Raw genomic sequence first — 16,257 nt, 5'->3', positions numbered from 1 at the left:
TGAAACTACATCGAATGTGTTTCCCAGGTGAGGGGAGGCTCCCACGCTGTGGGAATCGGTCAGGTCCACTCACAGCTACCCAGCCAGAACCTGGAAGAAATCCCAGGTAATGCGGGCTTTGGGTCTCCGGGCTGGAGCCGCAAGCAGGGGTGTCCCAATCACTTTCCCAGGCTGATCCGTGGGCACAAGGGTACCTGAGACTGGGAGTCCCAGTCGCAGGGGGACCCCACGGGGAAGCAAGGTTGCCGGTCTGATCGCGGGTCACCCAGTCTTTCCCCGGAAGGTCTCTGCCGCCATCACAGCCGAGCTCCTGCTGCGCGCAGAGAGCTTTGCGCTCAGTTCAGCGATACAGACAAGCTGTGTGCCCCAGTACAACAGGGACTGGGAACCCCTGTCCAGAAGGACCCCACAGAGAAGGAAGAAACCGTGCTGCTGGGGTCACCTAGGGAAAGTCTAGCAGACTGCAGATTGCAAACAGGTGAGTACGGCCAGCCATCACAGATCTGGGCCCAAACAGGGAGCACAGAGTGATTGGAAACTCAGCTCCTGCAGACTAGCAGGTGGGCGCACGCTCCGCCAGCCCAGAGGCCGGCTTAGTATCAACTACTCCTTACAGACAGAACTGAGTGCCCGAAGACACCAGAGCAGTACTCACCCACCACATATTACCTCTTGGGTTCTGGGGCACAGAGCTCCAACCTCAGACGTACAAAAGACCAGGAACCCTGAGATCAACCCCCAGATACTGCTCCAAGGGGCAACCAGTTATCCCTAACAAAACCGACCAAACCACGGAACACACAGGTTACAGCAGCTGATCACTAAATTTACAGCAAGAAACCCAGAAGGAGGGCAGCTGTCTCCAGGACTTCTCCCTGTGAGAGGAGAGCCCTCTTGACTAATCAGGACCACAGTTACCACCCAGGTCTCTATGCCTGAGGTGAGCTGTAGCAACTCCTGAAAAACACCGGACATCCAGGGACTATACCCAAAAAGCTGGGAAGGCTTCCTTGAAGAAAAACCATCTTCCTGCCAAAGGGATTCTCTCCACTACAACAGTCCAGGAACAACCAGAAACTAACTTCAAACAACTAAGATAGCCCAATGGGTAGAGGACAACGTAAAAGTTCAACCAACAAAAGCCAGAGCATTATGGCATCTCCAGAACCCAGTTATCCAGGGGCAAATAGCCCTAGACACCCCAGCATAAATGAAATTCAAGGAGACGACCTAACATCTATGCTCAAGAAGATGATAACAGAGGAAACAAATAAAATACGAAAAGAATTAGAAGAAGCTGCAGCCAAAAAGTATGTGGCCCTTAGAGAGGAAATGCTTAAATCACTGAATGAAATAAAAGAAACAGTGGATTGTTCAAACAAACAGCTGAAGGAATTGACAGAAAAACATGAAAATACAGTCAGACAGGGGAAGGAAACCAACAAAATAGCTCAAGACCTGAAGATAGAATTGGAAAAATTAAAAAAAAAAAACACAAATGGAAGAAATTGTGGAGAGAAAGAACTTAGGGAAGAAAGCAGGAACTACAGAGGTTAGCATAACCAATAGGCTACAAGAAATGGAAGAAAGAATTTCAGGTATGGAAGATAAAATAGAAGAAATAGATGTATCTGTCAAAGAAAATGTTAAATCTAAAAAATTCCTGTCAAGAACCGTCCAAGAAATTCAAGACAACATAAAAAGACAAAACCTAAGAATAATAGGAATAGAGGAAAAAGAAGATTCCCTGCACCAAGGCTCAGAAAATATTTTCAACAAAATCATTGAAGAAAATTTCCCCAACTTAAAGGAGAGGCCAATAAGAATACATGAGGCCTATAGAACACCCAATAAATTAGACCAGAAAAGAAAATCCTCCCGCCACATAATAAACAAAACCGTAAGTATACAGAACAAAGAAAAAAATACTAAAAGCTGCAAGAGAAAAAGGCCAAGTAACATATAATGGTAAACCCATTAGAATCACACCTGACTTTTCAACAGAGACTATGAAAGCCAGAAGGGCCTGGACGGATATCATGCAGACCCTAAGAGAACACAGATGTCAGCCCAGACTATTATACCCTGCAAAACTCTCAGTCCTCATAGATGGAGAAAACAAGATATTCAAAGACAAAAACAAATTTCAACAATACCTACAAACAAATCCAGCATTACAGAAAACACTGGAAGGGAAAATACAACCCAAGAAAGCTAGCTACATTCAAGAAAACACAGGAAATAAATAACCCCACTACAGTAAAACAAAAAGCAACCAAGCACACAACCGTATGACCACAGCCAACATCAAATTCAAAGGATCTAACAGCCACTGGTCATTAATCTCTCTCAATCTCAATGGACTTAATTCTCCAATAAAAAGACACAGACTAACAGAATGGATGCATAAACAAAACCCACCAATCTGTTGTATACAAGAAACACACCTAAGTCACAAAGATAGACATTACCTGAGGGTAAAGGGATGGAAGATGGCTTTTCAAGCAAATGGACGCAAGAAGCAAGCAGGAGTAGCCATTCTAATATCTGATAAAATAGTCTTTCAACCAAAATTAATCAAAGAGATGGGGAAGGACACTTCATACTCATCAAGGGAAAATTCCACCAAGAAGACATCACAATCCTGAACATCTATGCCCCAAATACAAGGGACCCACATTTGTGAAAGAAACATTGATAAAACTTAAACCACATATAGATCCCCACACACTAATAGTGGGAGACTTCAACACCCCACTCTCAACAAAGGACAGGTCAACTAAACAGAACTTAAACAAAGAAACAATATCTCTAACAGAGGTCATGAAACAAATGGACCTAACAGACGTTTACAGAACCTTACACCCAAACACAAAAGAATTTACCTTCTTCTCAGCACCTCATGGAACCTTCTCCAAAACAGACCACATAGTTGGTCACAAAGCAAGCCTCAACAAATACAAGAAGATTGAAATAATCCCTTGTATCCTGTCTGATCACCATGGAATAAAGCTGGACCTCAGTAACAACAAAAACAGCAAAAAGCCTACACATACATGGAAACTGAACAACTTGCTACTAAAAGACAGCTGGGTCAGGGAAGAAATAAAGAAAGAAATTAAAATCTTCCTAGAACTCAATGAAAATGAAGACACAACATACCCAAACTTGTCGGACACAATGAAAGCACTGCTAAGAGGAAAGTTCATAGCACTAAGTGCCTTCAAGAAGAAATTTGAGACAGCGCATTCAAGCAACTTAATGACTCACTTAAAAACCCTAGAAAAAGAAGAAGCAGACACACCAAGAAGGAGCAGACAGTTGGAAATAATCAAACTCAGGGCTGAAATCAATCAATTAGAAACAAAACAATTCAAAGAATCAATGAAACCAAGAACTGGTTCTTTGAGAAAATCAACAAGATCGACAAACACTTAGCCAAGCTAACTAAAAGGCAGCGAGACACCATCCAAATCAACAAAATCAGAAATGAAAAAGGATACATAACTACAGACACTGAGGAAATCCAAACAATCATTAGAATTTACTTCAAAAGTCTATATGGAACAAAATTTGAAAATTTAAATGAAATGGACAATTTTCTTGATCGATTCCATTTACTAAAGCTAAATCAGGACCAGGTAAATCAATTAAATAGTCCTATATCCCCCAAGGAAATAGAAGCAGTCATCGAAAGTCTCCCATCCGAAAAAAGCCCAGGACCTGATGGTTTCAGCGCAGAATTCTACCAGACATTCAAAAAAGAGCTAACTCCAATTCTCTTCAAACTATTCCACAAAATAGAAACAGAAGCAACATTACCAAACTCATTCTATGAAGCCACAGTCACCTTGGTACCTAAACCTCACAAAGACCCAACCAAAAAAGAGAACTTCAGGCCAATCTCCCTTATGAACATTGATGCAAAAATACTCAACAAAATACTCGCATCAAAGATATCATCCACCATGACCAAGTAGGCTTCATCCCAGATATGCAGGGGTGGTTCAATATACAGAAATCCATCAATGTGATCCACCATATTAAAAAATTGAAAGAAAAAAACCACATGATAATCTCTCTAGATGCTGAAAAAGCCTTTGACAAAATCCAACATCCATTCATGTTTAAAGTATTGGAGAGATCAGGGATACAAGGCACATATCTAAACATAGTAAAGGCAATATATACAGCAAACCTATAGTCAATCCCCATCCAGAAAGGCAAAGAGGATGGACATCAGAAGAAGAAGAAAACAGGAAACAACCTAGGAACCTACCACAGAGGGCCTTTGAAAGCCTCTGCCTTACAGACTATCAAAGCAGATGCTGAGCCTGATGGGCAACTGTTGGGCAGAATGAATGGAATTTTATGTAAGAACTGGGAAATAGTAAGAGCTGGAGAGGACAGGGTCTCCACAAAGAGAGCAACAGAACAAGAAAATTTGAACACAGGGAACTTTCCAGAGACTCATACTCCAACCAAGGACTATTCATAGAGATAACCCAGAACCCCTGCACAGATGTAGCCCAGGGCAGTTTAGAGTCCAATTGGGTTACATAGTAATGTGAAGAGGGACTGCCTCTGACATGAACTGATTGGCCTGCTCTTTAGTCACCTCCTCCTGAGGAGGAGCAGCCTTACCAGGTCATAGTATAGGACAATGCAGTCACTTTTGATGTGAACTGATGGACTAAGATCAGAAAGGAAAGGAGAACCTCCCCTATCAGTGGACTTGGGGAGTGGCATGCATGCAAAGGGAGGAGGGAGGGTGGGATTGGGAGGGGAGGAGGGAGGGGCTTATGGGGAGATGCAGAATGAATAAAGTGTAATTGATTAAAAATTTAAAAAAAGGGAAAAATAATTTAAGAACCTTAAAGGACTTTCAAAAGTGGAGGAAAACATGGAGTTAGTCAATTTACATGGAGCACGTCTCGCCCCTGGGGGCAATGGTCTCCTGAACCTACTCAGACCTCAGACACCACCACTGCTAGTTCTAGAACTGATGCAGGATGTTCCAACGAGGGGGTTAAGGCTTCTCATAATATTTCCTATAAGCCCACACCTGTTTGTTTATATCCCCCATTTTTATTCATTATTAGCCAGATAGAGCCAAGTAATTGTGGTAATGATACTTGCTTTTTTGCCCAATGCTGCAATGATAGTAAATTTACTAGCTGGTTACTCACATGCCTCGCTGGGTGCCTGTGCCCGTTGATGCCCCTCACGCTATGACTCTCTTCAGACAGAAAAGGGATCTTGGAATTACAGCCACCATTGTTACTGCCATCTCATTGGCGGCTGTTGGAGCTACCACTGCGGCATTAGCCAGGAGTCATACTGTGCAGACTGCTCAGACCCTGAATAACCTTTTAGCCAATATAGCTCATGCCTTAGATGTACAAAAAGGAATTAATAGTCAACTAAAAGGAGGCTTGATGGTGTTCAATCAGAGGATTGACCTCGTGCAGGAGCAAATTGATACCCTATGGCAAATCGCTCAACTTGGCTGTCAATGAAAGTATGCTGGACTTTGAGTCACTAGCATACAACATGAGAATTTTCCCTGTGCTGCAAATCTGTCTAAACAATTGTCTAGCTATATTTTAGGTAATTGGACTAGAGAATTCGATGCTACGATGGAGCAGCTGAGAGTGGTCATTGTCACGGTAAATTCTACCAGAGTGGATGCAGGACTAGCCACAGGATTATCATCATGGATTGCTGCAGCCATGAATCATCTGAAGGAATGGGCGGGCATGGGAGCGTTAGCAGGCCTTCTGGTGTTGGTCTCCTTGGTTTGCCTGTGGTATATATGCAAGATTAGAGTCTCACAACAGCGTAATGCAGCCATGACCATTCAGGCCTTTACAGCCATTGAAGCAGGACAGTCTCCCCAAGCATGGTTGGCTACCATAAAAAGCTAAAATGTTACGCTCAGGATGTGAGGCTAAGCACAGCACTCAGGGTCAGCCGCTTTCGACCCAGAGAAGAACATGTCTGATTGCATGCGGGTTGATGCCCCAGGTCCCGCCTCTGAGAAAAAGGTATCAGACAGGTCTGATGCTCTTTGGGTGGATGACACCTAAATGAACATTGGTACAAAGTCCCAATTTATTTCTAATATCAGAGATCAGACCTCTACTCTTGCCTGATGCATCTAAAACAAAAAGGGGGAACTGTAGAGAGCTGCGTAATGCCACGCCTTAAAGATGGAGCTGGTTTCCGCCTTCCACCTTCCCGATGGTGAGTGCTCTCTGTCACGAACAACTCCACATTTGGCTAAGGCTGAGGATCTGGCTTGCTTCCATGTATGTGGACCTATCTGCATTGCCCACGTGGCATGCTGGGGTTGGCTACCCAGACGCTATTTAAGCTGTGGGCTGGCTTTCCCCAGGGTCAGATGATTGTTCAAGGTTCCTGAATAAACTGCATTGAAAAAAAAAAAAGATACAATCTGGGGACTGTTTTTTTTTTTTTACACCCCCCACCCACTGGATGGGTTCCAGAAGCTCAAACTCAAGTCATCTTGCACATTTACTTGATGAACCATCTTGCTGTCTCTGGTAAAATAGATAGATAGATAGATAGATAGATAGATAGATAGATAGATAGATAGATAGATAGATAGATAACACACAGTGAATTATGAGCTCTTATCAAACCACCAGTGTCTGATTTTCCAAGTCTGAAAAAAATAGGAGTCTGATTTGTCAGGTTATCAAAATCTGAGCGTTTTTGAAGATGTGACAGATGGGATCCTTGTCTATAGTTCTTTTGTTGTTGCTGTTGTGGTTTTGGTTTTTAGAGACCCAGAATGTGGTTCCTCGGCCTCAGGGTAATTGTGCAAACCTTCTCCTGGCACTACAAGGAGTGTAGTGCCTTCCTGTCTTAGTACAGAGGCCCTCGCATCGTGGGGTTGGCTAGAGGGATAATGCTGCCTTGAGCTCTGCAGGTGGTCATGCCAGACTGCACAATAAAATAGAAGATACAATCCAATCATGCTTGGATTGTAGAAAAACAATAATAACATGTAAGTATAAGTTTGTCCCATGAAACACACATTGCTAATTAAAAGAAACCATACTTTAATAGAAATTTTGGGCCAAACTCGAATTTTTGTTATTTTCCCTGTATCAGTGTTTTGCCTGAATGTATGATTATTCACCATGTATGCATCTTCTGCCCATGAAGAGGGAGTCCCATTGCTGGAAATGCAGTTTAAGATGCTTGTGAGCCCTGATGTGGATGCTGAGAATCAAATACATACCCTCTATAAGCAAAGCCAGTGCTCTTAACCTCTCAGCCATCTCTCCAGTGCCTGGAATCAAATTTAACTGAAGCTTACCTTGCACCCCTACAAGTTGGAAAACAAAAAGGTTTTGACACATTATCCAAACACCAAGTTTCTATACTAGACTTGATAGTGCACAGAAGTCAGGAACCTGAGGTAAAAGGATCAAGCATTCTAGGGCAGCCTGGCTTACACAAAGAGATGCTGAGTCACACCACACACACATACAAACATACACACAGACACACACAACAAACAACTGCAAAAACAATAAAGTTTTGTTTGGGGTGTGTCACTCTATACAGGAAAAGAAAGAGGTTTCTACTAATGTAAATATGGCTGAATTTGCGGGGATGGAGAGATGCCTTGATAGCTAAAAGTATTTGCTGCCAAATCATGAGTAGAGAAGCTCAGATCCAAGTGCATATGTAACAAGCTGAGCACCCACTTCATGGCTGCAAACTTAGCTCCATGAGAGCTTACTAGCTTCTTGCCTAGTCAAAAACCTTGGGGTCTAGATTAAGAAAAAGATCCTGCTTCAAAAGGGAGGTAGAGAGTGATGAAGGAGGCCACTTGATGCCTTCTTCTGGCCTGCACATGTATGAAAAGGATCATATATTTGCACATGCACACATGTGCATGCACACACACATACTTATGGAGTCACAGACACATGATTAACTATCTCTGAATTTCAGGGGAAAAAAGATACAAACCTTCCTTAGAGCCAGGGATGGTAAAACACACCTGTAATGTATCACTTGGGAGGCTGAGACAGGAGAATGTTGCTGCAATTTCAAGGCCAGCTTGATCTACAAGTTCTAAGACCTTAGGGTAAGACTCAATGTCTTAAAAAACAAAATTACATAGCTTACAGAAACCACCAGTTCAGAAACACTTCAGTGAAAATCTACACACGTGGTTATAGATAAGTCCCTGGATATAGTTCTTACCTATACATATATATGGTCTCAGCTTTACAGGAAAGGGGAAAGTCCTTCAAGCAAAAGGAAATGTAACAATATGAAACATTCAAAGAGATTGGAATTTACTCACGTTAATAAACCTCAAAGTAAAAAACAAATGGATTTTTGAAAATCTTCTTATAGTAGTTACATTAATGCAAAGCATAAGTGAATCTGTATTTTTCTAATTTTTACCTTTGAGAAAGAGTCTCAACCAAACAAGGCTGGCCTTGGCCTCACTATGTAGCTGAGGAGAGCACTGCACATTCGATCCTCCTGTCACTACCCCCAGGCTGCTGTAGAACAGGAACACTAGAGAGCATGCCCAGGGCCCTGAGTGTGCAAGGCTAGTGCTTTAGAAACTGAGCCACATGCCAGCCTCGCAGTGACTGTTACGGTTTGAACCTGAGGTGTGTCCAGAAGGTTCACATGTTGGGAACTTGGTTCCCAACAGATGGGTTTCTGGGAAATGATTGTTGGATCCTGAGAGCTCTGACATCATCAAAGGGTTAATCCTTAAATACATTCACAGGGACGGCATTTTATAGATCCCGCTGAAAGTAGGTGAGAGCTGCTTGAGGCATCAGACCGCTGCAGCTGTGTCCTGGTAAACGGTACTGAGTCTCCCACCCCTTGTGTATCTGATTCCTGACTGCTGATGTCTGTCCCACCTTACACTTCTGCCCTAGGACCAGAAACAGTGACGAAGGTGTGAAACTTCAGAAACTGAGCCAAAATAAATCTTTTCTCTTTTTACTTGTTTCCCTCAGATATGTTGTCACAAAAAGGAAAGGCTAATTATATTTCACTGATTATTTAAATGGTTCTACAGAGTTTCCATTGGATCCAGCAATTCTATCTACATACATAAGATAGCCAAAGTACAGAAGCATAAAAAGTCTATATGCAAATATGTGTAGAAAGAGCATGCATGTGCTTCCAAAGAGGAAACAGCTAGGGCCGTGATTGCTCATTGGTGTGACCATATACCTGACAAAAAGCAATGTGGGTGAGGAAGGGTTGAGTTAGGCTCACAGTGTGAGAAAGTGCAATCCATGTGGTCATGTACACATGACTGCAGATGGCTCCATGGTAGCAGATGTGCACCTGAGAATCCAAACCTCCATATCTTGGTAGAACAGAAAACAGAAGTGGGACCATGTAACGAACCTTGAGGCCTACCCTCCTCCTGAAGGTTTTATAACATTCTAAAACAGGCCCACAACTAGGGTGTGGTGAGGTTAAGTCTCTTAATGCATCAGTATATTTCACAGTCAAAGTTATGTGAACTTATTAATGCATAAGGAAAAAAAGCACAGTCCTTGAATTAAAAAAAATTAAAATTGCAAACCTCTTAAGGCACAGGAGTGGCCAGAACCTGCCATGAAGACCTTCAACTGTCAGGTTCCACCCACAGAACACTCTAACTGCCCAAATTGCTGCATCCAGCCCCCCACCAAACAGAGTGAAAAGTACAAACATGAAATCCCAGCAATTGTGAGCTTGCCCCAAGCACAGGACCGAAAAGTCCACCAATCCCCACACTGGAAAGCTCCTACCTGGAAGGCTCCAAACTCAAGAAACACTACTAAAGTCCTGTCTTCTGCCCAGTTCCCTGCTGCTTCTCACACAAGCAGAGGCAGCTGCCCTCTTGGCTTCTTCACACCCAGTAATTCTCCATTGTGATGTTTGTTGTACAGTGTGACTTCATGTTGTTCCTTGACTCACAACTGCCAGGATACCTTTCCCCTAAGAGCTGTAACATTACACAATAATTGTTGATAAGGAATAAAATGCTGGTACATGTGACAACATGGATGAACCTAGAAGGCATGCTCAGTGAAAGCAGCCAGTCCTGATATCTACATATAGTGTGAGTTTATTCATTAAAAATTTACAGAAAAGGGCAAATCCACAGAGACAAAAAGTAAATAAGAAGTTGCCTCAGGGCAGGAATGATGGGATGTGGTAGCCAGTGTGCTTAGGAGGGGTGTCTCTTTTCAGGAAGATGAAAATGTTAACAAATCAACTGTGGTAATAATGCTAAGATGAAAGTCACTGAATTGCTCACCTAACATGGATAAATCATCCTCAAGTCACCTGTTCAAATTATGAACTGAAGAGATGATTGTCAGATATGTCAACCTTTATGGAAATAACATGGATGGTTGTGGTTCAGTGAACATCAGTGTAGTAGAAGGGATCAAGTGGCATGAGCCCAATTGCATAAGCTCAAATCTCAGCTTTAAGTTCTGCAAGCAGACAAGCTTATGGATAAGTTCTTTTTTCTGTTTATGGAAAGATAGCTCTTCATGTCAAGTTTTTTTTTCCAAACCTGAGTTTAATTCCCAGAACCAATAGAATAGAAGAAAACAGAAACTGACTCTCGACTTCATAAGGTCAGAGGACATGCCTGACCTACTGTTGAATACACACACACACACACACACACACACACACACACACACACATATTCTATAATAATAAAAAAATAGTAGCAGTAGAAAGAGGAGAAGGAGGAGGAGAAGAAATAAATAAGGAGATAGAGAGAGGGCTAAGTGCTTAACACTATTTGATGCTCTTTCAGAATTAACACCCTCATAGCAGCTAAAAACCATCTGTAACTGCATTTCCAGGGATTCCAATGTCCTCTTCTGATTTCCATAAGCAACTGGAACTCATGTGGGAAAATATGCATTCATATAAAGTGAATTTGAGTAAATCTTTAAAAATATTTTTAATTTTAAAATTTTCCTCAGTTTCCTTGTTAATGCATGGGGATGACAGTTCTCTCTAATATAGGAAAGAGAGTACCATGTTGTATATGGAGACCATTCAGGAAAACTGGCACAACAGTAGAGCTCACTGCTGTGACCTCACCATCAATTTCACTACCATCATTAAGGCATTACACTACACTCAGGAAAGAATAAGGCTAAAAATTAAAATTTAAAAAAAATAAGACTTTGAGCTTACACAATGGAATACTACTCAGCAATTAAAAACAGGAAATCATGAATTTTGCAGGCAATTGGTGGGATCTAGACAAAATCATCCTGAGTGAGGTATCCCAAAAGCAGATACACATGGTATATCCTCACTTATATAGACCTATAAGATAGGATAAACATATTAAAATATGTACACCTAAAGAAGATAAGCAAGAAAGAGGTCCATGGGTAAGATGATCAATTCTCATCTAGAAAGACAAAGGGGATGACATTGGAAATAGGAGAAAACACGTAACAGGACAGTAGTCTACCACAGAAGGCACCTGAAAGACTCTACCTAGCAGTGTATCAAAGCAGATGCTGACACCCATAACCAAACCTTCGGCAGAGTGTAGGGAATCATATGAAGGAAGGAGGAATTAATATATCCTAGAGGGGACAGGGAGCCCCACAAGGTCCAAATATATCAGAGCACAAGGGTCTTCGCTGAGACTGTTTATCCAACCAAGGATCATGCATGGATATAACCTACAACCCCTGCTCAGACATAGCCCATGGTAGATCAGTATCCAAGTGGGTTCCCTAGTAAGGGGGACAGGAATTGTTTCTGACATGAACTCATGAGCTTCCCTGCCCCCCCCAGGGACAAGCAACCTTGCTAGGCCACAGATAAGGACATTGCAACCATCCTGAAGATACCTGATAAGCTAGGGCCAGACAGAAGGAGAGGAGGATACTCCCTCGAAAGGGGGCAGGGAAGAGATGAGGGGGGGATGATTGGGAGGGAAAGAGGGAGAGGGCTACAGCCAGCTGGAATACAAGTGAATGTATAAAATTATTTAAAAATAAAAAAATATTAAAAAAAAACTTTGAACAACTCACCTGGGGAAACTTGTACAGCCCCAGAAGTCTGGCCATGGAGACAGACAGCAATGACCGCGTGTCCCCAACCAAGGCCACCTGAGGAGAGCCATGCTGACATGTGTAGTTGGGGATAGGCTCCTCCTGCCCCGTGAGAAAGCCCACCATCTCATGGAGTGCTCCATGCACTGAGTCCCCAGAGTTTCGAATGGAGAAGCCCAGTGTCAAATTGGGCAACAAGTGAGCACTCCTATTAATCTCCTCAATGGCAAAAACAAAACTCTGGGCCACCCGGTAGCCCCACATGGAAACGCTGAGGGGAAAAGAAGTCCACATTTATCACTCATTATGGGGTAAATGCAACAACAAGAAACACTTTGACTCGAGTGATACCAGGAAAAACATGTGTCTCCACAGATACTAGTGCAGAGATGTTCATAGGAGCACAGCTCAGAATAGTCAAGGGGAAGCCAGAGGGAATGTGCAGAAGTTAATCAAAGAGGAGAGTTTCCAAAGACAGGAGCAACATTCAAAGAGCTAGTGCATAAGCTGGGTTCAGTGGCACACATGCTTCCTCTCAGCACTCAGGAGACAGAGGCAGGTGGATCTCTGTGAATCAGAGACCAGAGCATGGTCTACACAGCTTGGCCCAGGCAGCCAGAGCTACACGGAGAGACTATAACTCTGTAGTGTATAAACAGTACAGTTGGATACAGTTATTAGAGGCTAACATCTGTTTCAGAAGTGCCCAAAGTTATGGGAAAGGGATTTTAAATGGTCTTCAGACATGACTGAGACACTGCAGACATGATCTCACAATAGCTCAGTTGCCTGCACTGGGCCTGCACAAGCCTGAGCCTGTTAACAGCCAATCATGAGTGGAGCAATTCCTCGTGGGCCCCTACTCCTCCCTGCTGAAACATTGGCAACTGATGGATTTGGGGGAAAGACTGTCATTGTCTTCTGTCATACACCCAAATGGCAAACCCACAAAACTCCAATGGGCAGTTCCAAACCAGCAGCCACACAGATGCCCTGGTTTAATCAGTGGGTACAAAACAAAAAGGCATGACTATGGAAAATAAGCCTGTTGGAAGGTAGAGGAAATGACAAGTATGGGAGGAAAATAAGAGAGGTTGTGGGAATGAGAATGAACTAAATGCACTATATAAACATATGATGTCATCGAAGAAACTATCTAATAAAATTTTAAAACATAGACATAAAAGCAACATCAAAATTACACAACAGATCACATTCATACAATTAATTATATATTTATTTGCATATTTATGCAACAATGGGAATTAAAGAATAAAAGGCCATGGATTTTTTAAAGTGAGGTACAGAGAGGAGAGAAGAATACACACACACACACACACACACACACACACACACGTATGTATATATGTATGTATGTATTTATGTATGTATATCCTCTCTCAACAGTGTCTCTCTGTGAAGAACTGTCTGGCCTGGAACTCACAGAAGCCCACTTGCCTCTGCTTCTTGAGTGCTAGGATTAATGGCAAGTGGCACCATATCCAAATGATGTTATATTTTAATTAAATTTTTAACATTAATGCTGAGACTAGACTTGTTCTGTTTTGAGCCTGTCTCTATGTCAACCAGTCTGACCACCTTGAACTTCTTTTGTGTGTGTATGTGTCTACACATCCATGTATAAGACAATTGCCAGCTTCAAGTATCTTCTTCAACCGTGCTGGGTGTGTGTGTGTGTGTGTGTGTGTGTGTGTGTGTGTGTGTGCATACTGTAGTGTAGTGCTGTGTAGTGTAAAAGGGTGTATTCCCCTGTGGTGGGGTAAAGGCTTTTTCAATTACTTCCCCACCTTTTAAAAAACATTATCCTGCATGCATGTGTGTATATAATTTGTCTGTAGACCCAAACATGGTATAAAACATGGAGGTCAGGAAACAACTTTGTGAGTCAGTTCTCTCCTTCCACCTTTTGGTAGGTTCCAGGCAGGGATCAAGTTCAGGTCATCGATCAGTCTTGCATGTCCAGCACTTTACCCCATGAGCCATCTCACTGGCCCCTCTCTACCCTACTTTTTGAGACAGGTCATCTCACTGAACCTGGCTTTGTCCTTTCAGCTTGGCTAATGGCTAGCAAACATTAGGAATCTGCCTGTCTCACTCTTCCTAACCAGGGTTACAGATGTTCAACATGCTAAGCTTTCATATGGGTGCTGGAAATCCAAAGCCAGGTCTTCATGCTTGCACAGCAGACACTTCAGCAACTCAGGCATTTCCCAGCCCCTAAGAACTTAACTCCAAATTCTTTTGTCTCTACTTCCCATGTTAGACTCTAAATGTTCACATCACCAAATAATAAATGTGCAAATTCTGCATCTGTTGCTGAGCTTAATTAATCATTATATAATGTATATGTTTTCCAAATATTACATTGTACCTAACACATACATACAATTATTACTCGTTGGCTTAAAAATACTTGATAGCCAATATGGTGGCACACACTTGTGATTCCAGCACTCAGGTGGGGGTAGGAAGAAAGTGACTTCTAGGCTAACTTCATCTACACAGCCAGATACTGCCTGGAAAAAAAAAGAAAAGGCAAGACTGTGTGTTGACTTATGCCTGTAATCCCATGTTTTGGGCTAGCCTGAAGTACACAAGGAGTTCCAGGATTATCTGAGTACAAAGTGAGATATGGTCGTCACACTCAGACGCAAAAGAAAATATTTAAAGTGCTGTTAAATGTGAAAATGCAGAAATAAAAGTATCATGCATTTCTGGTTGAACACATGATAGTAGTTACTTTAGTAAACACTCCTAACAACTGTTTTTGACTCAAGTCTCCTTATGTAACCCAATCTTGCTTGAAACTAACAGTTCTCCTTCCTCAGCTTCTTCAGTCCTAGGAGTACAGTCCATACTCAGCCACTGCAATGACAGCAACAATAACAATAGCAAAAAGCTAAATTTAAACACTTAAAAATAATAACCAAAAGGCTGTGCTGGGAACTACTATGTGCAACTGTATGTTAGAAAAGTTGGAACAAACAAAGAAAAACAAAAAAACAAAGGGAAGTTGTGGATATGGCTCTGTTCATGGAGTCTTATGCTCATAAACTTAGTGTGGTAGTACACACCTACAATTCCATGATCCAGGGGGTGAAGTCAGGAGGATCAGGAAATCAAGGTCATCTCTGACTAACTAGTAAATTGGAGACAACACAAGACTCATAAAAAATACCAATAAAAAGGAATAAAGTAGAGAGGAACCATGGGGGTTGGTGACTGATGAAAAACCAATTACACATTTAGTCACTCCACAAACACACCTACCTAGACACTAGTTTGAGAAGCAAGGATATACAAAAGAATAAAGAATCTACCTGAGCTGTGGAGCACAACACTATAGCCAGTACATGAACAGCCTGTATTTCATTCTGGTAAAATAAAAAAGAAAGAGGGAGAGAGATTATGTAAAAGAAGAGAAACAGAACCACTGCATTTAAAAACAGAACGAAGGTGGCCATCTAGCTGGGATTCTGAGAACCAACCCTTATCCAAGTCTGAAACTAACAGACTAACAGTTTCAGACTTTGCACAGCCTTGTAAAGCTGCTTCTGGCTTTCAGGAAATCCTACCCCACATCCAGCACTTACCTTGAAGCCTGCAGCCCTGCTGGTGGGGCACTGAAATCAGACAGAGTACCCTTAGAGAAGCGCAAGATGGAGAAGCTGCCCCCGACCATTACATCTCCAGGACGGTCAAAGCAAGGACTATGCCTTGGCAACATCCAGGCTCTAGGTCCAGGAAGGGCAAACATTGAGTGACAGCCAAGGAAAGCAGGAAGGAGGGTACACAGCCACATGCCTGCTGGGGTCCAGACATGCAATGACAGGACAGCTCCATATGAGGCAATGACTAGCAAATGAAGGGGGCTTTTATCTGGGAAATTGTCCTTGTTCAAGGACCTGAGGCTAAGACCACACTAGGAACCCTAAGCCCACAGGCTGTGGGAAAACTATTGATTGTGAGGTAGTGGAGGTGAATGGCCACAAAATCCCAAAGCCATTAGAAGTCATTTCCCCTTCTCCTGAGGTTTCCTAGCCTCTACATCCAAGGTCACAGATCTGGGCATCATCTGTGAACTCTAGGAAAGGTGACAACAGGCACGAGTGTCTCCTGAGGG

General features: G+C 42.5%; 1 protein-coding gene across 2 annotated transcripts in view; it reads right to left on the bottom strand.

The window, feature by feature from the left end:
- The window catches only part of LOC110544925 (vomeronasal type-2 receptor 26-like), a 30,051-nt gene extending 14,115 nt beyond the window's left edge, over positions 1-15,936 (bottom strand). For both annotated transcript variants that reach the window (XM_060386174.1, XM_060386175.1), the window contains exons 1-2: positions 15,728-15,936; positions 12,093-12,384 (exon numbers count right to left, since the gene is read on the bottom strand). In XM_060386174.1, the coding sequence (XP_060242157.1) occupies positions 12,093-12,384; positions 15,728-15,936 (501 nt within the window). The remainder of the gene's footprint in view (positions 1-12,092; positions 12,385-15,727) is intronic.
- Between the last annotated feature and the right edge of the window lie 321 nt (positions 15,937-16,257).

Source organism: Meriones unguiculatus, chromosome 6, assembly GCF_030254825.1.
Source record: "Meriones unguiculatus strain TT.TT164.6M chromosome 6, Bangor_MerUng_6.1, whole genome shotgun sequence".
Taxonomy (NCBI): Eukaryota; Metazoa; Chordata; class Mammalia; order Rodentia; family Muridae; genus Meriones; species Meriones unguiculatus.
This window is presented reverse-complemented; position numbering and strand designations above follow the sequence as displayed.